General features: G+C 39.8%; 1 protein-coding gene across 1 annotated transcript; it reads right to left on the bottom strand.

The window, feature by feature from the left end:
* Nucleotides 1-3,253: 3,253 nt before the first annotated feature.
* On the bottom strand, nucleotides 3,254-25,628 carry LOC124275082. Its single transcript, XM_046710560.1, is given in 18 exon segments — nucleotides 3,254-4,792; nucleotides 5,871-6,075; nucleotides 6,925-7,073; nucleotides 8,347-8,629; nucleotides 9,563-9,767; nucleotides 10,909-11,119; nucleotides 12,583-12,734; nucleotides 13,275-13,440; nucleotides 18,305-18,352; nucleotides 18,355-18,426; nucleotides 19,978-20,051; nucleotides 20,684-20,951; nucleotides 21,846-22,052; nucleotides 22,303-22,468; nucleotides 22,780-22,907; nucleotides 22,909-22,976; nucleotides 23,726-23,874; nucleotides 24,741-25,628. Coding segments are annotated over 17 exon segments (2,778 nt in total). The 5' UTR covers nucleotides 23,850-23,874; nucleotides 24,741-25,628; the 3' UTR covers nucleotides 3,254-4,540.
* Between the last annotated feature and the right edge of the window lie 1,452 nt (nucleotides 25,629-27,080).

Below are 27,080 nucleotides of genomic sequence, written 5' to 3' on the forward strand. Positions count from 1 at the left end.
TGCTTGTGGCCTGGCTGGCTGACCATCTATCACCCGAAATGAACATATATTACATATTTCCTCAGTTCGTCGTCGTCATCATCATCATCATCATCATCATCATCATCATCATCATCATCACCTTTATTTCCCCCAAGTGTGGAAATGTATGTATGTGTGTGTGTGTATATATATATATATATATATATATATGTGTGTGTGTGTGTGTGTGTGTGTGTGTGTGTGTCTATGTGTGTGTATGTGTGTGTATCAGTTTATGAGGTTATAGGTAAGGTTATAGGTAAGGTTATATGTTATGGAAGTAACAGTCTTTTACAAGACATCACATGAGGTCTGGTATACTGTATCACAGTCTGTTGTACACAGAGGCAGAGGCCATCAGGAAGCTGGATGTGAGCTTCAGGAACTCACTACGGCAGGATGAGTCTAGGTCGGTGGGCAGTGGCGTCCCCATCATGTGGATGAAGTTGGTTTAACACTGGGGACACTTTGTCATAACCAGGATGAAGTTGGTCTAACACAGGTAACACCCTGCCATTACAAGGATGAGGTTGGTTTGACTCTGGTGACACCCAGCAGTGGCGCCGCTTTCAAAATGGTAACATCTCCTCGTGCAGGAAGTAGATGAAGCGTGCTTAAACCCCCATAGAGCATTCAACCAAGACTGGTGCCTTTTTTAACCAAACATTTGTCATTACTTCCTTGAGAGATCTTCTCACTTGATCAAAGAGATGGTCATGAAAGAAGATCCTGCACTGAATGGGTTAAAAAGCGTGTTGCAATGTTAACACGTAGAGACTATTTTATGTTTTATTTACACAGCATGTACGTTAAAGAGTGTCATAAATCATTCGGGAACTTTGAAGGATACATACATGCTCATAAACAACATTTGTACTGACGGTACTGACAACATGCATTGGTACATACAGCCTTCGTAGGGCCTAACTGCGAGCCGGGGCGGTGGGGTAGCCTAGTGGTGAAAGCGTTCGCTCGTCATGCCGAAGATCCGGGTTCGATTCCCCACGTGGGTACAATGTGTGAAACCAATTTCTGGCTTTCCCCGCCGTGATATTGCTGGAATATTGCTAAAAGCGACATAAAACCCAACTCACTCACTTAAACGCGAGCTGGGGCGGTGGGGTAGCCTGGTGGTTAAAGCGTCTGTGATGACGGACAACTCCTGCTCCTCGTCATAGCAGGGTGTCACCAGTGTTAAACCTACTTCATCCTCGTCATAGCAAGGTGTCACCAGTGTTAAACCAACTTCATCCTCGTCATGGCATGGTGTCACCAGTGTTAAACCAACTTCATCCTTGTCATGGCAGAGTGTCACCACTTTTAAACCAACTTCATCCTCGTCATGGCATGTCTTACCAGTGTTAAACCTACTTCATCCTCGTCATAGCAGGGTGTTACCAGTGTTAAACCAACCTCATCCTTGTCATGGCAAGGTGTCACCAGTGTTTAACCAACTTCATCCTCGTCATGGCATGGTGTCACCAGTGTTAAACCAACTTCATCCTTGTCATGGCAGAGTGTCACCAGTGTTAAACCAACTTCATCCTCATCATGGCAAGGTGTCACCAGTGTTAAACCAACTTCATCCTCGTCATGGCATGGTGTCACCAGTGTTAAACCAACTTCATCCTCATCATGGCAGGGTGTCACCAGTGGCATCCTTGGGTGTCACCAGTGTTAAACCAACTTCATCCCTCATCATGGCAGGGTGTCACCAGTGTTAAACCAACTTCATCCTCGTCATGGCAGGGTGTCACCAGTGTTAAACCAACTTCATCCTTGTCATGGCAGGGTGTCACCAGTGTTAAACCAACTTCATCCTCATCATGGCAGGGTGTCACCAGTGTTAAATCAACATCATTCCCATCATGGCAGGGTGTCACCAGTGTTAAACCAACTTCATCCTCGTCATGGCAGGGTGTCACCAGTGTTAAACCAACTTCATCCTCGTCATGGCAGGGTGTCACCAGTGTTAAACCAACTTCATCCTTGTCATGGCATGGTGTCACCAGTGTTAAATCAACATCATTCCCATCATGGCATGGTGTCACCAATGTTAAACCAACTTCATCCTTGTCATGGCAGGGTGTCACCAGTGTTAAACCAACTTCATCCTCGTCATGGCATGGTGTCACCAGTGTTAAACCAACTTCATCCTCGTCATGGCATGGTGTCACCAGTGTTAAACCAACTTCATCCTCATCATGGCAGGGTGTCACCAGTGTTAAACCAACTTCATCCTCATCATGGCATGGTGTCACCAGTGTTAAACCAACTTCATCCTTGTCATGGCAGGGTGTCACCAGTGTTAAACCAACTTCATCCTCATCATGGCAGGGTGTCACCAGTGTTAAACCAACTTCATCCTTGTCATGGCATGGTGTCACCAGTGTTAAACCAACTTCATCCTTGTCATGGCAGGGTGTCACCAGTGTTAAACCAACTTCATCCTCGCCATGGCAGGGTGTCACCAGTGTTAAACCAACTTCATCCTTGTCATGGCAGGGTGTCACCAGTGTTAAACCAACTTCATCCTTGTCATGGCAGGGTGTCACCAGTGTTAAACCAACTTTATCCTCGTCATGGCAGGGTGTCACCAGTGTTAAACCAACTTCATCCTTGTCATGGCAGGGTGTCACCAGTGTTAAACCAACTTCATCCTTGTCATGGCATGGTGTCACCAGTGTTAAACCAACTTCATTCCCATCATGGCAGGGAGTCACCAGTGTTAAACCAACCTCATCCTTGTCATGGCAGGGTGTCACCAGTGTTAAACCAACTTCATCCTTGTCATGGCAAGGTGTCACCAGTGTTAAACCAACTTCATTCCCATCATGGCAGGGTGTCATGAGTGTTTTACAAACTTCATATTCCACATGCCAATGTGTTACAACCGTTTACAACAGCTTCACAACAAGGAGTTACCAGTGTTTCAGCTGCATGTATATGTTCTATGGCATGGTGTTATTGCTGTTAACTTATGTATATGACAAGGTGTTATGGATGTTTCAGCCAATTTCTCAATGTGTTTAAGAAAGTGATTGAACAATAGTACACTTATATTCAGATGTGTCCTCAATGTGGAAGGAAGCACAGCATGTTCCAGGTCTCAGATATTTCTTCAACTTCCTCTAGTCAATGGCACAGTGTTACCAGTGTCTGTTTGCAGATTACTCTTCTCCATGGCAAAGCAGTACAAATGTTAAACACAAAACATTAACCAGTTTGGCAGTACATTTGTATATTAAAATTTATTTTAAACCATGTATGTGAAATATGTACATCTCTATATCTCTGTAGTAATCATCAGTTTTAAAGCAAACCAGTAACGGGGTAGAGCACTACTCAGCAGTTCATTCTAATACTGTATGTTCTGAACAAAGGGCTGTGCACCTCTTCCAAGGTTCTGGAGATGCATACTGGACCACAAGCACAAGCCTCATGTCAATAACTTTATTATTGTGCAGCATATTTTAACTGCTGTCGGCAAGTTTATCCATGTTCAAACTGTACCCACTGTGATTGAACAACGGAATATTGACATTAATGCTGAAATGATTTATAAAAATAATTAATTATTGAAACACCATAACAATTAATACTTCCGCTGGAATATAGATAAAACATCTCTGGAACATCAATCACAGGCATATCATATGTAAAATAATGTGTAAAATGAGACATGTATTATGTTTAATAAAATAATTTAACACAATGTATTAAAATATTTAGAATATCAACCTTGCAGTCAAGCAACATTTTCATAATGCTCTTTGTGATAAATGGTGTGGAAAATAATTTGTAGAAACTTCACACTGAAATATCTCATATTGGTTTTGGTTTGATAAATACTGAATGTCAGACAAATTTACAAACTCTGACATTCTTCTGGCTTCATGTTTATAATACTGTTCACAGAATATTAAACAAGCAGAAGAACCGGGTCTTGGCAACATGTTTTAAATACTGTTGAAGGACATAAAGTAAACCCTATCAATGTCTGTGTATTTTAAACACTGGTGCATGATAAAATATCTAAAATATTGTCAATATTTAAATACTATGCAAGAACTAAAATAATATACAGGTAAGTGATCGGAATGTGACATTAAAATCATACTTCCTGTACTGTCTGGAAGGCAAAATACTCCAAAGAATTTATAAAATGTATTTACATCTGAATACTGTGTACAAATGAGACGACATCCTGAGACATGAGATAAACTTATTAATGTCAGCAAATCCTGAATACTGAGACAATAAAGTATTTAGAATACTGGATAGTTAGTGAGACAAAAAGCCTTAAAACTGGCGGCAGCAGTAATTACTATGTAAGGAATGAGACAACAGCATACATGAGATGTATGGATAGTATCCCTGATACTCAAACATCACATCTCCATGGTTATATACAAACATAGTTCATCTCCTGACCATCATTAGATAGTCAATAAATAATACTTCTTTCCTTGTGAAAAACAATCACATGTAAAAGTTTCCTTTGTAAATTGATGTCACTCTAGGGTTTTCTTGGTTCGAAGCCGGCGAGTTTGTAGATGAAGTCACAGAATGCAATGTAGTTGACATCATCCTTGCCGCCTATCTTGATGTCAAACTTCTGCCACAGAAGCTGGAACTCCTCCTGACTGACCATGCTGCCCAGCTCCAGTTCTGTGAGAACTCGGCGGAACTGGGATCGGGAAACGGCTCCATTGTGAACACGGTCGTAGTCCTCAAACAAGGGAAACAGCTGCATCCTGTGCTTGCGTACCTAACACAGATAATGTTCCTTGTTCAATATTTGCTCTTACAGAATTAAAAGGCAGATAATATTCATGATGCTACACCATCCTCGATTATCCAGGGCATTATGTCTACATGTGAATCATCCTCGATTATCCAGGGCATTATATCTACATGTGAATCATCCTCGATTATCAAGGGCATTACATTTCCATGTGAATCATCCTCAATTATCATGGGCATAATATCTACAGGTGCACCATCCTTGATTATCAAGGGCATTATATCTACATGTGAATCATCCTCGATTATCAAGGGCATAATATCTACAGGTGCACCATCCTCGATTATCAAGGGCATTACATCTACATGTGAATCATCCTTGATTATCAAGGGCATAATAATCTACATGTGAATCATCCTCGATGATCAAGGGCACAATAACTACATGTGCACCATCCTTGATTATCAAGGGCATTATATCTACATGTGAATCATCCTCGATGATCAAGGGCATAATATCTAAATGTGAATCATCCTCGATTATCAAGGGCATAATATCTACAGAATTACAGTTATGTCACCACATGTCAGCTTCGAGGAAAGCCAGAAGTGTTGCTTGTCTCGGACATTTACTACTTTGGTGAAACGCACGAGCATAGGTCTGTTGTCAGCAAAACTAAACTGTAATCAGGATTCATACCTGTAAGCAGATGTTTCTGACATACCTACATCTCTACAAAGCAAATTGGGGTGCTTCAGACCACTGGGCTAATCACACACACCCCCACCCCCCTTCAAGGGATGACTCAAAAGCCTGTAAATTAAGCCACCAGCTGATGTTCCAAATGGCTCTGGAAGGCTCTGAGACCACTATAGAATCCCCCTGTAGATTAACGCTTAGTTTCTGAATATATATATAATTTTGATAGAAACAAATCCTTTAAAATTGAAAAGGGGGGAGATTCTGAACCTGAGGAAATCTAGACTTTTTCATTTAAGGCTTTAGCACAACAGAAAGGGCTGGGAAGAAGGGGAAAAAATGCTGTTCAGGGACTGCAAGACAGACTCAACCCCCCTGCTGTCTATGTCAGCCTCCAACCTACCTTCTCTGCCACCTTGGCCATGCAAGCCTGAAACTTGGCCTCGCTGTCTGCTGGGAGAGAGTTGAGCTCCCACTCCACTGGTGGCTGGAACTGGACTGTTTCTTGCAGTGGAGCCTTCTCCAGGTTCTTTACAGTGAAGATGGACTCCAGTTCATCCGAGAATGCCAGGTAGTCAATGTAGTCAGGATCACGTCGGCTCTCGTACCTGAACAAACATGTAAACATGAGCTGTTGTTTCTTAGTAAGTGGAAACTATTAGTCAGTGTCTCAGAAACTGAATGACAATTTGTAATTTTGTAAATTCAGTTGATTTACCATGTCTTATCACAGGCATTCCGTTATATATACTATTCACTTTGCTTTGGGATCAAATCATAGATTCAACAGAAAACTATGATGTGGGGTCAAATTTGGTTTAAATATCTAAGCTTATTGTAAGCATGGATCCTAGGTTTCAGTATGTCACTGCATCTTGTGGATCCCATACCTGGTATTGACATGGGTTGTTTATTTGTCAATGACTCATTCCATGATTTGCAAAATGGTTGATTGGTGCCATGAAAACCATTTTTATGGTTACTTGTGTATCAAGTGCATAAGGTCATCTTAAAGTGACTATTTGCCTAAAGAGGGGTTACCATAATATTAATCATCCAGTTTTAAATGGATACAATTTCAAATTATAAATCTAATTTTAAGTAAAGTTGTGAATTTTTGTGATCCTTAGCAAAGTGTGAGTAGTATATACAGGATATATTTTTCTCTGTTTGTGTGTCTGTGTGAGGCTGTGTGTCTGTGACTTCTGCCTTTCATTGTCTCCCCCCCAATATCAACCGATTGCAGTGATGTCATCAAAAGTATGCATCTGGGACTCTATTTGACCAAGACAGCAAGACTGACCACCTGATCCTGTTAGATGTCTTTTACGACAAGCATGGTTTGATGACATTAACTCTAAGGCAGATCTTCTCAGGCCTCGCTATGTTAGTATATCTAAAGGTTGACGTGATAAGGACGATGGACTTATTTGAGTTTCTACCACTGCTGTACTTACTTGTCTTCCAACATGGACACTTCAGACTCCTTCAACTCAAACCCAGCAAGGTCCAGAGCACGGCGGAATGACGTCTTCAACATCCGCCCTGACCGTAGCTTGTCATAGTCTTTCAAGAAGTCCAACACCCTGAGTCTGGCTTTGAACACCTGTAATGTAAAGGAACTGACTCAACACACAAGTCAAGAGAAAGTATCAGCTGTAGAGACTGACCATATCATGAGAGAATCATTCTGATTTTTAAACAAGTGTCAGAATTGTTGTAGTTCCTGAGCTTGTCAGAAGATAATACAATAAGTTCATAAATGCACTGTGAAGCTTATATGTCATAAAGATTTATTATGAATATTTCATGATCATTTCAAGTCAGCAGGAATGTTTCTATGTTGTAAACTTTATCATTAAGCCAAGAGTTTCAAATAGTTATCCTGGCATCATTACAATGTCATATATGTCATGTCTACCGTGTATTGTCATCAGTGGTGTAGTGTTGGGAATTGGTTAACATCTCATAATTGATGATCAGTCATCAGAAATAATTGGTTAGCGTCATTTATGAATTTTTCCTGGTTATTTTTGTTAATGCACAAGAACATAAAGAAAAAAACATGTAGGTCTTTGGGTTTTTCTTGGCAATTTTCAGATCTTAAAAGGATGACTAGTAAGTTAGGAACATAAATGTCCTGAAGTCTTTAAGATAAATTCAATCATGACTTGGAACGAGCTTTTAGTGCTTATGAAATGTAACTGACAAAACCAACCTTGTGAAAAATATGTTTAATGCAAAAAGTGTTCCAGAATTGTTTGTGTTCGATTATGAGAAAACATGACCGATTGCTTGGTCGTTTAGTCACTGCGACCAATCTTCGATTATTTCAATTAATCGGACCACCACTACAGTGGTGTCACAAAGTTGAAGGGCCATGATTACATGAGTACTATGGGTTTTTTTCATGCCACTTAACTTTAACAAATATTTAGACAATAAAAAATTGTTGTTCCTTTCACCAAAAATGGAAACCAGTCCGGTAAAAATAGCTAATAACAGTCCAATTACTAACTTTAAAATCTACTAAAAATTAGACGTTTGGTCCTTTAACTTGATGGGACTACAATATTGATAAGCTAATGATTAATTATGTAGCAATGATGGCTGGTAACACTGCAAATGCTTTTTGGATCAGGACCTAGACTGATAACACAAAGTATGTCCTGAAAGGAGAACTGAATACTGTGTATCACTGTTTTTCCAGCTCTGTCACAGTGGCCTCTATATAATAAAGTCTCGAGAACAGCAGTGACAGAAGGCCTGAACAAGAGTCTACATAATTAATACATGATGACATCCACTTATGCAAAAACTGACCACTGGGGACAGTGGTACCTGTGAAATTCCTGGGGTCACATGAAAGAACCACTGACCTTTGTCTTGAGTTTGAGTAGGACCTCCTCCAAGTCTCCAGCAGGATTGAGTTCGGGGAGTTTGCCCTTCTCGTTGGTGAGTCGTAGTGTCTTCAGTCTCTCCACGTACATGAGCTGTGGCGGTACTGGGGGCTGCAGCTCATCCAGGAATGCCTGGTAGTTGAATCCCACATCATTACAGAACCTGGCCTCCAGAGCTGCAACCTCGGCCTCTGTGGTGTGGAGTTCCAGCATGGTGAGGCACTGTCGGAACTGCGAGCGGGTCACGTGGTTGTTGTTGTGCCTGGATGGATTAAGTTGGTTTAGTCACACATGGGTCTTTGAGCACAGTTTGGAAACCTTCCTTCACTGTCAACTGGGATAGATTGTCCTTTGTTCAAAATTGTTATTTTTAAAAAGTCCTTATTTCTCAAATGCAGGGTATTTTGACATTGAATTTGCTTTTACTCAAAATCATGTACAACTAATTGAAGCCTCCTCCTCTATGTTGATCCTGTTATCAATGAAATACAAGTTACCTCTGAAAATCCATAACATCAGTTATCACTGTGACAGCCAACTTTAGGAATGTTCAAAATGTTTGATTTTTACTGACTTAATCCTGACATTTGCTGCAGATTTGGGGCTGAATATTGGCAGGTGCACCATATACAAAACTATGTGGTATTGTCAATGCAGGTATAATGACAAACAAACTGTAGGAATTATCAACACTCACTACAGTATTGGTCTACCCCAAACACTGACGTTCTGTCTTCAAGAGAGTATTTGCTTTGTTATCAGGGAATACAAAGATGTGACCTTTTTCCGCACTATATAATAAAACACACACAAGCAAAGTATAACCATTCTCCCACGTCACATGGTGCCTTATATTTCCCAGTATTATGGTGTTCAGAATATTCAACATAACCTTGTAAATAATGTTACCATGGCAGACGCAATGGTGGCTTCATGGGGTTTGAACAAATTTTGAAAATCATCTACTGACCCCAATGACATGACCTCAAAGTAATATATTCATGCCACTGGAATACAGACAACTTTAACAGAATCCAATTGTCTCTGTTGAACCCCCTTCATTGAAGCTAAGAATTTACACTTTAACACAGGTTAACTGCTAAGAACTCTCCCCAAGCCATGCCCACTTTAAATAATCCCATACTAATAGCTCCCTATATTCCCTCCGTTTTGTGTTTTCACAATGCTGTCCTACCTGTCAAAATCCTGGAACACTGGTTTAGCCAGGAGCCTGCGCTGCCCAGCTCTCTGTCTCAATCTCTCCATGGTTTCTTCATACAAGCTCTTGTGGTCATCGCTGGCAGTCTCCCAACTGATGCTGCCTGGCTTGGGTACCCGGAATGTCTCTGAGGGCGGAACTTTATACGTGGGGCTCTTTTCCAGATTCGGTTCTGTGAAAACTGCAAATACAGTGATTAGATAAATAGATGATGCATCGTGAGTATATCTTATAAGTAGTGCAACCATGTCTATATGTTACTGGTGACGAAACAATGTTTTTGCATTACAGGTGGTGCAACCATGTGTATACATGTACAACAGGTGATGAAACCATTTATTTATCTTTTAGGTGGTGCAGCCATGTCTACATCTTTCAGGTGTGCAACAATGTCTATATGTTACAGGTGATGAAATCGTGTGTATATCTTACAGGTAGTGCAAACATGTCTACATGTTACTGGTGATGAAACAACGGCTATGTGTTACAGGTGGTGCAACCATGTCTACATCTTTTAGGTGTGCAACAATGTCTATATGTTACAGGTGATGAAATCGTGTGTATATCTTACAGGTAGTGCAACCATGTCAACATGTTACTGGTGATGAAACAACGGCTATGTGTTACAGGTGGTGCAACCATGTCTACATCTTTTAGGTGTGCAACAATGTCTATATGTTACTGGTGATCTTACAGGTGGTGCAACCATGTCTACATCTTTTAGGTGTGCAACAATGTCTATATGTTACTGGTGATGAAACAACGGCTATGTGTTACAGGTGGTGCAACCATGTCTACATCTTTTAGGAGTGCAACAAAGTCTATATGTTACAGGTCATGAAACTGTGTATATCTTACAGGTAGTGCAACCATGTCTACATGTTACTGGTGACGAAAAAACGGCTATGTGCAACCATGTATATATCTTTTAGGTGTGCAACCATGGCTGTATGTTACAGATGAAACTATGCATATATATTGTAGGTGTGCAACCATACCTATATGTTACAGGTGCATCCCTGTATATATATTGTTGGTGTGCAACAATGCCTAAATGTTACAGGTGGTGCAACCATGTATATACCTTTTAGGTGTGCAGCCATGCCTATATTAGAGGTGGTGCAACCATGTATGTATGTTTTAGGTGTGCAACAATGTCTTTTAGTTACAGGAGATGAAACTATGCATATTTCTTTCAGGTGGTGGAACTATGACTACATGTTACAGGTGGTGGAACAATGCCTTTATATTAAGTTGATGAAGCCATGTATGGAAGCATGTACCTTAATTGAAACCCAAAGCATGTGTATATGTTTACTGACCACTCTCCACATCGTCCATGAAGCGTGTCCAGTACACCTGGTCTGTCTTGGCAGGGTTCTGGTAGATGTCGCACAACAACTTAAACTGGCCATCTATCAGGTCATGAGCCCCAAGCTTGCTCAACCCCAGCAGGCCGAGGCCCCGTCGGAACTGACTCTTGCTAATGCAGTTGCTCTGGAGAGGGTCGTAGTCCTCAAAGTACTCTTTCACCTGGCAGGAACAAAACAGGGAACTGGTAAAAAATGTACTATGAACTTTGATACAGACAAGTGAGTGAGTTAGTTTGGCTGAAGGGATCGTTGTCAGCACGGGTACTACAGATATGTACCCCAGGTACATTTCTGTATACAGATACGTACCCTGGCCATAATGAGAATACAGAAACGTACCCTAGGACAATTCCATTCTCATTGTGTCGTATTCTTGATCGGAACTGTCATGCTGTTGTATTAGATACATTTGATTGCGTTATGTAAGTAATGAGAATACACAGTAACAGATATTTCACAATGCATATGAATACCACTTGCAATCAGTTGAACAGGAACACCTAAATGCGGTTTCGGTTTGGGATTGCGGAATATGGACTCGTCCGCCTTTTAGGGTAGCGGGTACGTTTCTGTATTTTGACTTTGTTTAGGGTACATATCTGTATACAGAAACGTACCTGGGGTACGTATCTGTAGTACCTGTGCCGACAATGACCCCTTCAGTGTTAGTTTGGGTTAACACTGCTTTTAATAGTATCCTTGTCATGTCCCAGTGTGTCAGCTCATTGTCAAGCCAGGTATCCACTGTAAAAGTTGTAAAAGCAGTTGTTGGATGTTGTTGTAAATGATGATGGCAGATACTTTTGAAATTGACAATACAAGTCTGTCTCCAGGTCCACATGGTTTTATTGTGAACTCCCTGCTCCCAGTTTCAACGTGATATACAGAATACTGCACTTGATATACTGTACATTGCATGTGATAAATGATGCAGGTCTCTACCATTTCAGTCAAAACCTACAAGCATGGGTATGGTGCTTAACAAATGAAGAAATACCTGGGCGAATGCTGATTCAAACCAACACAAAGCAAAGGGACACAACTCTGGACAACAAATTGAAGCACCTTAGACAACTAGGCCACTAGTGGTCCACCCAAACCCAAATACAGAAAAGAACTGAAGAATGGTGACAATTTTTATGGATATGCAACTTCTTTTATTCTGTAAGGGTGACGTTTCGACATAGATTCTAATGTCGTTGTCAAGCTTGTTTAAGCAAAGACCATATGATATGGTCTCTGGTTTAGTGCTTGTTTAAGTGCTTGACAATGACATTAGAATCTATGTCGAAACGTCGCCCTTCACAGAATAAAAGAAGTTGTATATCCATACAAATTGTCATCATTCTTCATCAACTCAAATTCTAAAATGCCCATCAAAGAAGCAGAAAAGAACTATTAAGTGTGTAGGCGAATGTCCACAATATTACATATCTGACAAATGAATTCCTGTCTTTGTAGGTTCTTAAGACAAGCATAAGATACTGAGGGCATAATTAATCCAGAATCCCTGAAAAGGATTTGATTACATTACAAGTCATTATTACTTAATTGTTTTGGATACAGTAAGAACAAGTTATATTTCAAAATTTCTGAGACTGATGACCATGAGGGACAACCTACCCTCAGCCTGTTGGTGAGAACATGGTGTCTGATGCGAGCCATCAGGTCCTCGAAGCTGACCTCACTTTCCTGCACAGGTTGATCAGGGACAGGCTGGTTGGTACGCTCCTCATCCTGGAGATTCACGTTCTCCAGGGTGTGTCCCACAAACTCTGAAACACACACACACACACATGGTCAAGCCAGACACTTAAGGGACTGTTCATGATTTATGGCCTCGGGGATGATGATGATTTTTATGGAGAAGCATGTACAAAGTGACCCCTATGCATGTCATGCACAAAATCAATGATATACTTGTACTTGAAATGAAAATCACCATCACTCGAGTCATTAAACGTGGAAATCTATATAAAGACAATAATTAACAAATTCTTTGACCAAGAGAATACACAGTTAGAGGTTCAATAGATGTTGGGAGTGGGATGGGGAACCTATTCATCATCATCATCATCGTCATCATCATCGTCATTGTAGTCAATATCATCATCGTCATCATCATCGTCATTGTAGTCAATATCACTATCATCACATGATGCCCTACGTTACTTCATTAGAACACTTACCTGGCCAAAACATGTCTTTCATAAATGCATAAATACCCTTCAAACACCTTTAAATATGCAACATGACTTGACATGGTATTTTACAATCAACATAATAAATAAACATCATTATTCAGGAACACCAACCTTGATCCACTGCCTGCACAAAAGCAGGGTAGTTGACATCCCCACTGGTGGGATCTTCAAACTTGCAACACAACAGCTTGAGATCTTCAGGCGCCACATTGAGACTTAGGAAGTGCAGGATACGCCCAAACTGTGTCTTGGTCACGACTCGAGTGTAGGCAATGCCCTATGAACAAGAAACACGACAGTAATCTCATGCTGTACTTTGTAATAAATCACAGATTAATTTGTTTCGCCTACAGGTAACAATCAGTATGATGATTGAGTATGTGACACTCACCAGCCCAACCCATCATCAGTGTTCTGTTTACAGTTAACTTAGGGGCGGTGGGGTAGCCTAGTGGTTAAAGCACTCGCTCGTCACACCGAAGACCTGGGTTCGATTCCCACATGGGTACAATGTGTCAAGCCCATTTCTGGTTTCTCTCCCCCCCCAAAAAAAACCCCCAACAACCTTACTCACTCATTTACTTTTAGTAACTAAACAGAATGTTTTGTAAATATGTGTTGGTGGAGATTGCAAATGCTCATATTGGATCTTTGCATGCCTTTGATATCAGTTGCATACACAATTTCCCAACCATGTATATTTCACTAGTTGATATTTTTGAGATGCAGAAAGAAGAATACCATTATCATGATATTGAACAATTTCAGAGGGAAGAATCTATAGAGACATTGTTTGATGTTCAGTGACAAACTTGAACACTTTTCCAACCACAATATTAGAAATATCATTCAAAACATCCAGGCTGGATATTCAACCTATATTTTTTAGCACATGTATTTTCTTTAACATCATAATTTGTAAAATGTACCCAAATTTCAATGCAAATTATTGAAATATAGGATAAGATAAATCAATGAAAAGTTTCAGATGTTCAGTAATATGCCTACTAATGTTAAGATATATCAATGAAATAATTTGAGATGTTCAGTAATATCAGTATTAGTTTTAAGACTAATCAATAAAACAGTTTCAGATGTTCAGTAATATGCCTACTAATTTTAAGATATATCAATATAATAATTTTTAGATGTTCTGTAATATCAGTACTATTTATAAGACAAAACAATGAAAATGTTTCAGATGTTCAGTAAAACCAGTGATAATTTTAAGACAAATCAATGAAATGTTTCAGATGTTCAGTAAAATCAGTGATAATTTTTAGACAAATCAATGAAAATGTTTCAGATGTTCAGTAAAACCAGTGATAATTTTAAGACAAATCAATGAAAAGTTTCAGATATTAAGTTTAATGTGAATTTTTTTTAGCTCTTCTAAATGAAGAATCTAATCCACAGGTTACTGGGACTTGTAATTATATATCAATGAAATCAGTGTTTAAGAAGTTTAATTCTAAGAATAGCCTTCTAAATAAGAATCTAATCCACAGGTTACTACTTGTAATTATATATACGAAATCAGTGGTTTAAGAATATTCTAAGAATACCTTCTAGTGACAATGGGCACAGTATTTACATCAAAGTCCACACCAATGATACATTAAACTGACACAAAGCATGTGGTGACCTGCTAGTTGCCCCAACTCATCCTTGTCTATGTACCCCACACGTAAACACATGTTCCCTGTTACATCACACACAACAACCACGCAAGCCCAAGGAGGGGACAGGATACCCTTCATCTCAGCATCAAAAGATGCAAACAGACATGCATTTATGGCTGACAGTAATTGCTGGCTTAAAAGCATAATAAATGTTTTGCAACAAAGTACAAATGTTACATCATGTTATGTCCCCCACACATGCCATTGTTGAAAGCTAACACTTGAATGGCTGACCCTAACAGCCTGGCTGATTGCAGTGAGACCCCCTTGGGGAAATAGGTTGTTGTGTCAATGAACTGTTACATCACAACCAGCAGTTTCCCCACCCTAACCTCCCTCTAGAACCCACCTTAACCCCCCTCTACATCCCCACCCTAATCCCGCACCCACATTTGTCTATCCAGGAGATACGCTTCAGTACTCACATACCCTCAGTTGGGGTGTTGGTAAAGGTGCATATGCACTATACCTGTTCAAGGGTGACATATTATCACACATGTCACAATCTCCATGATAAAGAAAATAACGAGGACACTATGCACTAAAGGTTCTAAAAGCACAGAGGATAGTTATAAGGACTTCTTTTCCCTCTGACAATGGTTTTCATTTCCCTCAGATAAAAAAGCAATATTAACAAAACAAAGTTAAATTGGACAGCCTCATATTATTAAACTTTGTCAAGATAAAGACTGGTGTGAAGTCAATTGTTGGAATTAAATTCAGTAATCAGCTTGATCACTGGCTCACAAACGCAAACATGACCAAATAAATAAAGTTACCCAACTTAAGAAAAAGATATTAAACTTTAATGAAAATATTACTTAAACAAATAATAAACCAATGTTTTCTTTATAAATGCTCTGATCTATGTGACTATCCAGCTAAAATTTAATGGGTTTCAAGAAGTATCTTATTATATAAGCATGATGATCATTTGAACTTATAATACTGCTTGTGTCCTCAAGATATATCCTTTGATTCCTTAAATGAGTTGTAATTTTATATCATGCAATACACCCTGTAATTATAACATTATATGGCCATTGACATGAATAAATAGAAATCTGAACAATATCTGTACATTTCACTTGTACAAGGTTGACATAGTCTGTCTCACAGTCCCTGAACCACATTATTTTCCCTACTGCCAAGCCCTATCTGCAGTGCTAAAGCCCTTAATAAAGCAAGTCGAGATTTCCTGAGGTTCTGGTCTCCCTGGGGCTCCTTTTCTTTTTAAATGGGCTTGTTTGTTACTATCAAAATTATATATATTCAGAGACTAAGCTTTAGTCTAAAGGGTGACATTGACAGGTTTCACTCATGTGCCTTATCTGAACTTGTAGGTAGTTTGATAATATTTCTGCAGTTTCATCTGCTACCACTTAACTCATTATTTTGTTGGAAATGAGAATAAAGTCATCTTTCCTCATTCTTGTTTATTTATTATCTAAATTCAATTATCTAAATATGTTTTTCAAAATGCAATATGGGGTCAGTGAATGAAATATAAATACAAGTTGAAAACACATTATATTCTTAAATCTAATATTCTGAAATAGTATTTACATGAAGGAAACACGTAATTGGTAATGATTCATTAATTTAAAAGTAATAAGCCTTGGTTAGTGTACTACTCCCAAGTGTTCATTTATTGCTACATTATATAACTAGACACAGAGACCATGATTTGTATAAGGATTTAAATTATAAGGAAAGGTTTTGGCGAGGGGAAGGGAGTGTCTCTCAGCTGAGTAATGGTAACCTCAGCCATACATAACAAACTATCCTCCTGCTAATACACATGAAAGCTACCAGTAATATAACAATTCTAAACATTTTCTACAAAATATATGATAAGTTCAGGAAAATTGTTTCTAAAAGTTTGTTTCTTCAAGCCAGACATTCACCCCTACTCATAACAATACCCACATTTATTGAAACCTAAGATTAAACAAAATAACAATGGTGACCTTTTAAGACAGAAATACTTGTCTTTGTGTAAGCATTTGGCATCAGAACAATGAGTGAATTCGTCACATGGCATCCACATGTCAGAGTCAGCACCACCTAGGTCAACATGGGAAAGTAGGTCATCCCAATCAGCAGTTTGCCCTGTACAGTGCTATCTAGCAGGCCTACATCAGCACACAGTGGCCCAGCTAGCTTATCTCACAGTCCCTGAACCACATTATTTTCCCCACTGTCTAGCCCTCCCTGCAATGCTGAAGCCCTAAATGAAGAAATTGTAGATTTCCTCAGGTTCTGAATTTCCCATTTGACTGGGGCTACTTGTCAATGTAAATGAGTTTAATTGTTTCTATCAAAGTTATATATATTCAGAGACTAAGTGTTAGTGTATGGCCCAGCTATCTCAACAGCTTGGAGACGCAGTAACCTACATAGCCAATGTTCACAAGACTATATAACCATTCTGAACTTGACTTGACCCATTCTGTTTACAAAATACAGTACAATACATATGTTTACCAAGTTAATATCGGGAATTATAAGCAATGATACTGCTGGTGATATAACAAATATATCTGAAAAACCATGAAATTATGAAACAACAAAATTGAACAGACTATCATGTAACAGTAGAACAAAATGCAACACCATCCCGTCTTTCCAAGTTTGTTATTTCAGAATATTCAAGAATACTGTATTTTTATGTCATGGATGGCAATGGGAAAATCTATTTTTAGCTGAAAATTTAATATTGTGTCATCGAGTTGAGTGTTTCTCAAAGAATTTAGACGATTTACAATTGAACAATTTGAAATAAAATCTGCGGATCAGCAGAAATTTGCCATCCCTGTTATCTTGAATTTTTACTTCACCTACAGACTTTTATGCATTTATCTCTTCTATATTTGTCATTATATGAGTGCTTTTCAAAGTAATGATGTTATGTACAAGATTTATATTTTAAAGAACAGGCTCCTGTCTTTCAAAATATTCATGTAACCACTTAGTGTCATTCCTAATTATGTCATGGGCTCAAAAATACCTGACTGATTCCTTTTTGCTCTACACATGTGAAAAAATGATACAACCTGAAAACTACCAAATTTGAAGAGATTGTGTTTATTGATTGCATGTAGACATAATATTAACAATAACTCTCCTGCAGTGAATAATGCACAAAGCTGCAACATCCTGTCCATTGTAACTATGACATGCATATTGCTGTTGTGAGCACTTGAGGCAGAACATGAACAGATGCAAATTATCGTAAATGCATTTTAAGCAGAACTTTAAGAAAAGATGGTACTGGAAAATGCCCCAAAAGAGTAAAATATACTGAATACCCATAGAAAACTATCTATACACACTGTGAATGATAAATAATCACTGGCCCATGGTCGTGTGGACCCATCTTGAACAAACAGCTTTGATGTGACAAGAATCACATGACCATGAACTGGGCTACCCATGATTGTGGGGTGAGACACTCACCCTGTCGTAGTCCTTGAAGTAGGGGTACATCATTAGACGTCGGCTCGCCTCACGTTGTCCGACAGTTCACGCAACACCATTTCCACACGTTGGTCTTCCTTCTCACTCAGTGCCTTCAAACCCTGGTTACACAGAAACATAATGATTTAATATCAATGTCATGTTATAAAAAAATACCTTTAGTGGGGTCACCCATACTGGCAACCTTCAGTGGTCCTTACAACATGGTCAACACCACCTAGCCTACCAACCCACAGTGGGGTCATCAATACTGGCAACCTTCAGTGGTCCTTACAACATAACCAACACCACCTAGCCTGCCAACCCACAGTGGGGTCATCAATACTGGCAACCTTCAGTGGTCCTTCAGTGGTCCACCACCTAGCCTGCCAACCCACAGTGGGGTCATCAATACTGGCAACCTTCAGTGGTCCAACATAACGTTCAACACCCTAGCCTGCTGCCAGTGGGGTCATCCATACTGGCAACCTTCAGTGGGTAGCCTGCCAGCCCCCACAGTGGGGTCATCAATACTGGCAACCTTCAGTGGTCCTTCAGTGGTCCACCACCTAGCCTGCCAGCCCACAGTGGGGTCATCAATACTGGCAACCTTCAGTGGTCCTTCAGTGGTCCACCACCTAGCCTGCCAACCAACAGTGGGGTCATCAATACTGGCAACCTTCAGTGGTCCTTATAATATAACGAACACCACCTAGCCTGCCAACCCACAGTGGGGTCATCAATACTGGCAACCTTCAGTGGTCCTTCAGTGGTCCACCACCTAGCCTGCCAGCCCACAGTGGGGTCATCAATACTGGCAACCTTCAGTGGTCCACCACCTAGCCTGCCAGCCCACAGTGGGGTCATCCATACTGGCAACCTTCAGTGGTCCTTCAGTGGTCCACCACCTAGCCTGCCAACCAACAGTGGGGTCATCAATACTGGCAACCTTCAGTGGTCCTTATAATATAACGAACACCACCTAGCCTGCCAACCCACAGTGGGGTCATCCACACAGGCAACCTTCAGTGGTCCTTACAACATGATGAACACCACCTAGCCTGCCAACCCACAGTGGGGTCATCCACACTGGCAACCTTCAGTGGTCCTTACAACATAACCAACACCACCTAGCCTGCCAACCCACAGTGGGGTCATCCACACAGGCAACCTTCAGTGGTCCTTACAACATAACCAACACCACCTAGCCTGCCAACCCACAGTGGGGTCATCAATACTGGCAACCTTCAGTGGTCCTTACAACATAACCAACACCACCTAGCCTGCCAACCCACAGTGGGGTCATCCACACAGGCAACCAACAGTGGTCCTTACAACACAACCAACACCACCTAGCCTGCCAACCCACAGTGGGGTCATCCACACAGGCAACCTTCAGTGGTCCTTACAACATAACCAACACCACCTAGCCTGCCAACCCACAGTGGGGTCATCAATACTGGCAACCTTCAGTGGTCCTTCAGTGGTCCACCACCTAGCCTGCCAACCCACAGTGGGGTCATCCACACAGGCAATCAACAGTGGTCCTTCAGTGGTCCACCACCCAGCCACAACCGGGTCCTTCGTATACAGCCAGCCAGACCTTTACCCCAGGACACTGAACTTCTTATCCATTTCTTGTAATTTGTCTCTCCATGGACCATAAAACCTACCCTGGACAAGGCTCCCTTTGGTGGTCTCACAGCTTCTTGGGTCGGCTTTTTGTCCAGATCAGGAATGTTAAATGCTGAAAGAAATACCAGCATACAATTATGTTACCATTCACATATGCTACAACGAAGATTCAAAGATACATATTGTCGTGATGTTATGATAGAATTATTTCATTAATCAACTCATCTTGAGATATGTGTCAGGCAATGAACAATCTCTCACAATACTCAATTTCTACTGAATGTAACCAGAGACAAAGAGATCTTCAATTTTACTGTATTGTGTTACCTACTTGCGCTACTGGTTATTTCTAATTAGTTATGCATTCCAATTACGCATTTTGCTTCATGATATGTGGTAAGATAATACTAGCTATCTGGCTATGTTATTACAAATGTTGCACACAGTAACACTTTATTTGATAATGCTAACAGAGTAATGACATGAATTGATAATGAAATGTATTGTGTATTGTATGATCAGGTATAAAGTGGTCTCAAGGGGAGACTACTCTAAATATCATCATACTGATGGATGAAAACCTCCTTCATATGTACTGTAGACAATCAGTCTCAAATCTCTAAAGTGTAATACAAATTAATCATAAAGTGACAAAAGTAATATTATCATTATAGTTATATGTATCAAATTTTCACATATATGTTAAATATCTGTAGCAACATAATCTCCAAATAAGAACTGTACCATTTTCCATGATATCACAGAATTCCTTGTACTTGATCCTTCCATCAGGCTGGCGGTAGAACTCAACCACCTTCTGTATCTCGGGGCGAGACAGCTGGGCTTCCTTTCCCACTGCCAGTGCCAATCCACAAACAAACTGATTCTCTGTGATCACCCCGCTCCGCAGCTTGTCATGGTCTTTGAAGAACTCTATAGTTCTGATGCCGCTCTTGTACACAGCGACACGGATCCTGTCAAATATCTGGTTCAGAGTGGGGTCAGCACTCACCTGGGGAAGGAAAAAAATGAAGGTCAACAGTTGATTTCCTTTCCCCATAGATCTTAATGGATTCCATTACAGATCCCAAGGCTTGCTCCACTGGCCGTAATGGCTCTTCTTGTCATCTTCTTTACTTGCCTAATGGGCCTCAAAGACCTCCTGTTGACCTTATGGGTTTCCTGATGGGCCTAAAAGACTTTCTCTTTTGGCCTTACTGCCTGCACCTATTAGCCACATTGGCTTCCCCTGTTGGCTGCATGACTTCCCCAGTTGACCTTATGGGTTTCCCTATTGTCTTCACAGGCTTCCTGTATTGGCCTTAAGGCCTTGCTCTATTGGCCTCAAAGGGCTTCCTCTACTGGCCTTATGGTCTTCCGCATCTGTTGTTTGGAATTTCCCTATTGGCCTCAAAGAGTTCCCCTATAGGCCTTAAAGTCTTCCCCTGTTGGTCTTAAGGACTTCTGTTTGCCTCAAGGATCTCCTCTTTTTACCTCAAGGATACAATCTCATAATATTCAAAGCATTTACTCCTATACGGTTCAGCTGTACATGAAGCTCTTGCATGGATTTCTTATGAGAAGAACCTTCTCACCAACACCAGTGAACAGAAAATTTATTCCAGTATATCTGATGTCTGTTTTGAAAACAAACCCCAAATCACTATTTCTGAGTGTAAATAGAACAAGACCATGTCATAATATGTTGACACTTTACAGATCCTGTCACATAAAGCTGTTAACATCTGATTGACTGAGGATCCTTCACAAACATTAGGCAGGGAAATTTAGTTCAGGATTCCTCTGACTTGACATTTTATGGAGGTGCTGACAGATCTTCACGTAGAGACATATATTGGATTAAAGATGTGATTTCAATGAGATTGTCTTCAATAGCCATCCCTACCGTAAGTGGAGTGAAATCAATGAAAGACATCTGGGGCATTGGAGGAAGCTGGGTCTCCTGTGCTTGCACCTGCTGTAGGGAAGTGATGTCCTTGTGGAGGTTGAGGTAGTTGATGACGCCGGGACGCTCAGGGTCACGGTATTTTGTTGCCAGTAAGTTCATGTCTGCTTCCGACACATCAGGGGGGCCCGGAAAGCTGCGATAAAACTGTGTACCACAGGAAACATAATGTCAGGACAATGTAGCTACACTTGCATAAAACATAACATTTCTTGTATTCATGAATTTGATCACCAGGCTCTGCACAAATAATAAGTTCAGCATTTCCTTTTCTTACACATTCATGCTCTTATAAAATAATCTTGCTGAAAATGTGCTATGATGGAGATAAATTTTGGCCAAGCTTACAGGAAGACATTTTACAGTGACTTAGCTAGTGTCTAACACATTAGTGTACCTGGCTCTCTGTGATGACTCCGATGTGATGGCGGTCAAAATCCTCGAAACATGTTCTCAAGTTGATGCCATGGTATTCATAGAATTTCATCATGTGCTTCAAGACCTCCACTAGTCGTGTCTCGGAATCGGTGCTCAATGGTCTCACTGACCGGATAGTGCCGAGACTGTGGATGTAAACGTTTCGGACAATGTACACGAGAAAGGTCACCTCTGTTTTTGTCTCATAAATTTGCATTTTATTACCTAACAAAGTAAGAAGGTTGAGATTTTTCTCGTTTTTAAGTCCCTTTCAGCAGTAGCCAAGGTATACAACATTGGCCTTTAATAAGGGGTCAACATAAATGAAAACGGGAGTATGTCATCAGGGTACTATGATATCAAGCACACAAATCTGAGTCTTAACAACAAACCAATAAAACAGTGAAACAGTGGAGAGAACCTTTAGAAGCCTCCCATGGTAGCTTGTTAGACTTACAACTCCAGTGGCTGCTGGGGGGCTGGCCTCTGTGTCAAGTCCCCTGGGTTGAATGTGCCATCAATCTCCTGACAGAAGTGCTTGTAGTTGACCCGCCCACTTCGATAGAGGTCATACTTCTCCCCTAAGAGCTACTTCTTCATCAGGGTTTAGCTGAACACCCAATGTCTGCCACAGGCAGCGGAAAAACTGTGGTTCTACAATAGTTGGAAGCAACAATGTTATGAAGAATATTACAAATTTGTTTTGTCACCCCAGGTAGGGTTAGCATAGTGGCATAAAGTGTGGCATCCAAGGGGAATACACATGTTACATGCGCCCTCAGTCAATCCTGTTTGTAACTTAGATATCATGTGATTGCAAGCCTTTTTCAAATATCTGAATTTGTCATCATGGCATAGCATGATTTGCAGAGTTATGTCCCTTAGCCATGCCACTCTGGTGGTTATGTGCCCTGATAAGGATCCATGATCTGCCAGCACCAAACATGAATTGAAGGGTTTGAAAATAATGGTAATTAATGTTGATTAACATCTTACACCTGCTTTCTGTCTTCCTTTCAGTTTCCCTGTCATACCACAAAATGAAGAGAGTGAGTGAATGTTCTGGTGAGGTTAAGTTAGAGGCACAATCGGCTACATACCAGAATAATAATAATGTCTGGACAGGGGAAACTACTGACTGAAAGCATGAGCAGTGTGCAATGCTATCAGTGCACAATGACACACACTCTGCTGAGTCACTGATAACGCCATCCATGTCCATCAACTCTACAATAAGCATAGACTCCAGCTGAATTTTTAACAGGAAAAATTCAGTAGAATCTGTTTATAATACTCTTTGAACCAAATCCAGCTGGCTGTGTTGAAAGCTATTCATTCTGTTAACTTTCAAATGCATAAAATGTCTAAGAGTGAATGAGAATTTTCCTTTGAATACTATGTACCTGTAATGTACCCCGAACGCAGTTTGTCAAAGTCCTGAAAGAATTCTGTAACCCGGATACGCTTTGTCTGTGCCAATGTTCGGAGGTTGTCTTCAACTCTCTGTGACACACTTGCTGCAGCCATTGTGATATTTGGGCTATATCACTACCTAAAGACAATGTACAATTGTATAATATGAAATATTTGCAGAACCTTTGAAGTTCATAATTGTATATTTGGTCTGGGTTTAAAGACACATGATAAAAACTATAAAATAACATTCTTAAATACATGAAATAATATTAAAAAATACATCATAGCAAACCAGTGGTTGACAGTGTGAACAATGATTAAAAAAAATGAATCTTCATTTGTCTACCCAAATGCATTTGTTATGACAGAATATTATTTATATGGTCCCAAACAACTTATTATGGAATATTAGTTACATCGTCTAGAACATGGTAATATAAATTACATCTAGCAAATGTATTAGAGTATAGAACGTTAGTTACCTATGCTGTTACACTTACAGTACCATGTGATAATATATATGAGAGGGAAAACACAAACATAAAGTTGAACGAAAGCAATGGGAAAATATCAACACTACCCAAGAGATTCTCTAAAACTCTTGTACAGATTCAGTTATATTTCGTTTGATACTACTGACCGAGAAAAGGATGATTTTTAAAATCTCAAGACGACTCTGGCAGAATGATCGCATGTTAGTCGGTGTTAAGATCGTGTTTGGAAAAGCAGCTTATACACTTATGGGCAAATAAACAGCAACGAAGGATACCTGCTTGGTTTACTGATGAACCTACATTTATAATTACAGCATATTCATAAGAAAAGAAGTAAGTCCTCAATCAAAAATACAAAAAATGTCGACAACGAAAAAAGTATACAATATTTTTCCAGGGAAGACGATGGATTCAACGCATCAAATACACAGATCTGAACTGACAATTCGCTGCCTACATTGCAAACAACTGAATAAATCATACAGTATAATAGCGGTGAAGTTACTACCTTTCAGGTGTTGCTGCTTAGCCTTGTAGCCAAACTTTTCCCAAGTCACACAATCAAGTGACAGCAAATTGTTGAAACGTTGCTATGGCTCGGGGTCGTGTTTGCGCACGCGTATTGAAAACTTCCGTGTCATAAATGGACTGGTTACGTCCTCCTGCTTTGCGTACTATAGACAGAACACAGTCAAGGCAAGGCGCATTTCATGTGATGAGATTATGTGGCGCGTTAGACAGGTTTAAGTACTGAGAAATAAATTACTGCCACCATCCACACTTACACACACCATTCCATCACATATAAGGTGTCTTATACGCGTTATCCGGAAGGAGTTTCAAATAGTCAATAATGTTACCCTCGTACAAAATAAAATTGCACTGCAAACAATTCATACTTACCATTGCTTAATAAAGGTCACAAGATAAATATGTTGGATTCGTTACTTTATGGTGAGATTTAAACGCTTCCTATACACGCTACAAGTTATATAAGCTAAAAGGCAAGAGGCATGCACACATGCCTATCAACATGCACACACATTGTGTGTAATCAACAGTCGTGGCACAGCTAGATTTGAATGTAAACATATTCCATGTATTACCCAGATTACGTAATGACCTCTCGCTATCAATTCCAATATATAGTCCACTTATATACACCATAAAACGAAATATTGTCAAGTAACATTCGATTGTAGGACATAAACGAAATGTTGATTTCATAAATAGCTACTGATATAAAACATTCGAATTCATGATGCTAGTAATTATTTTTTCATGATAAACAATGTGTTTTGGGATCTCTCTCTATATATAGTATCACAATATTAAAAGCGAATTTATGATACGAGCGAAATTAAGTATTTTTATACGCAAATCGGATCTGTTGACGGGTTATCAAATGGCAACCCGTGAAGATCCGGGTTAGAATTGATCTTCAGCAACCCATGCTTGTCGTAAGAGGCGACTAACGGGATCGGGTTGTCAGGCTAGCTGAATTGGTTGATATATGTCATCATATCTCAGTTGCGTAGATCGATGCTCATGCTGTTGATCACTTGATTGTCTGGTCCAGACTCGATTATTTACAGACCGCCGCCATATAGCTGGAATATTGCTGAGTGCGGCGTTAAACAACAACCAACCAATTAAATGGCAAAGTATCTTCAAAGGTAAAATCAATTTTGTTCACACATCCACAAAAAATATTTCCATACATAGCAATGCGTGATAGTCGTCCCAGAAAACTAAATTGTGTACCTGTAACTTGTATAATTTGTTATGACCCATTAATGAATGTATCGATGTAACAAATTCGGTATTTAGATATCAAGAATTGCTTTTATGATAGAAAAAATATGAAGGTGTGTGTATATACGTCATATTTTGAGATCACTAGTCTTTTTACATACACCTTTAAATAATTCCAACAAGGTCGTTTGTGATTTCAGTGAGAAACCGACCATTCGCAAACAATATTGAGCCAGAAATACTAGAGAAAAGTCAATGCTTTTTTAAAGAATGCCTGGATGTCTTTACCAAGGTCATACAGTGCGAGTTATGGTGGTTGTTTTGGTTGTTAATATTTAGACTCATGGTTATACTGTATTTTTTTAAAATATGGTATTGTAGCTGTCTGAAAACACATTCCGTGGTTAGTTCCTGTCCCTAAGTAGATTTGGTATATAATCTCACTGCAGCGTCTTCTAACATAAATTACATTGTATATCAAAACGGGTTGATAAAAGCAGAGGTCATATAATAGATATGGTCTCTGATAAAAGATACAAATATCTTAGGCTTTGTATCAACGAATGTCGGTGGATTTGTGCTTGGAAGGTATGAGTTTCAGATTCAATTTACCACCCACGTTTATCCAACTTTCTCAGTTTTGTAAGTCAGTGCCATCAGTTGCAGTGAGATTAGGGATGTTATACTATTGTGACGTCATGGTAACGATTACGTCACAATGGCTTGCGAAGCAATGTGATGCAATGAGAATCTCATGATGAAGGTGGTCTCATCCAAGCCTTATCTCCGTTGAAGGTTTTGTGTGGTGGAATAGCTTGATGTGGAAGCAAATTGTATTTAAGTTGACCTTGTAAAATACCCAAATAGCTAGTTATGAAGGTATGTGTTTATCATGTTTTAGAAATATACATATATTGACAGAATTTCCTCGTTATAAATGTTTACCGATTGACCCTAAACTCTACAACTGGAAAGAAGTTGAACCAAATCCGATTCCTTCATATTGCTATAAAAAAATCTGTCATGACATGGTAAAGAAAAGAGGTGGAAAGGATTGAGATGGGAGAGTCAGAGAATGATAATATCTGCATTG

The sequence above is a fragment of the Haliotis rubra genome, unplaced genomic scaffold, assembly GCF_003918875.1.
Source record: "Haliotis rubra isolate DU_JTF1 unplaced genomic scaffold, ASM391887v1 Scf198, whole genome shotgun sequence".
NCBI lineage: Eukaryota > Metazoa > Mollusca > Gastropoda > Lepetellida > Haliotidae > Haliotis > Haliotis rubra.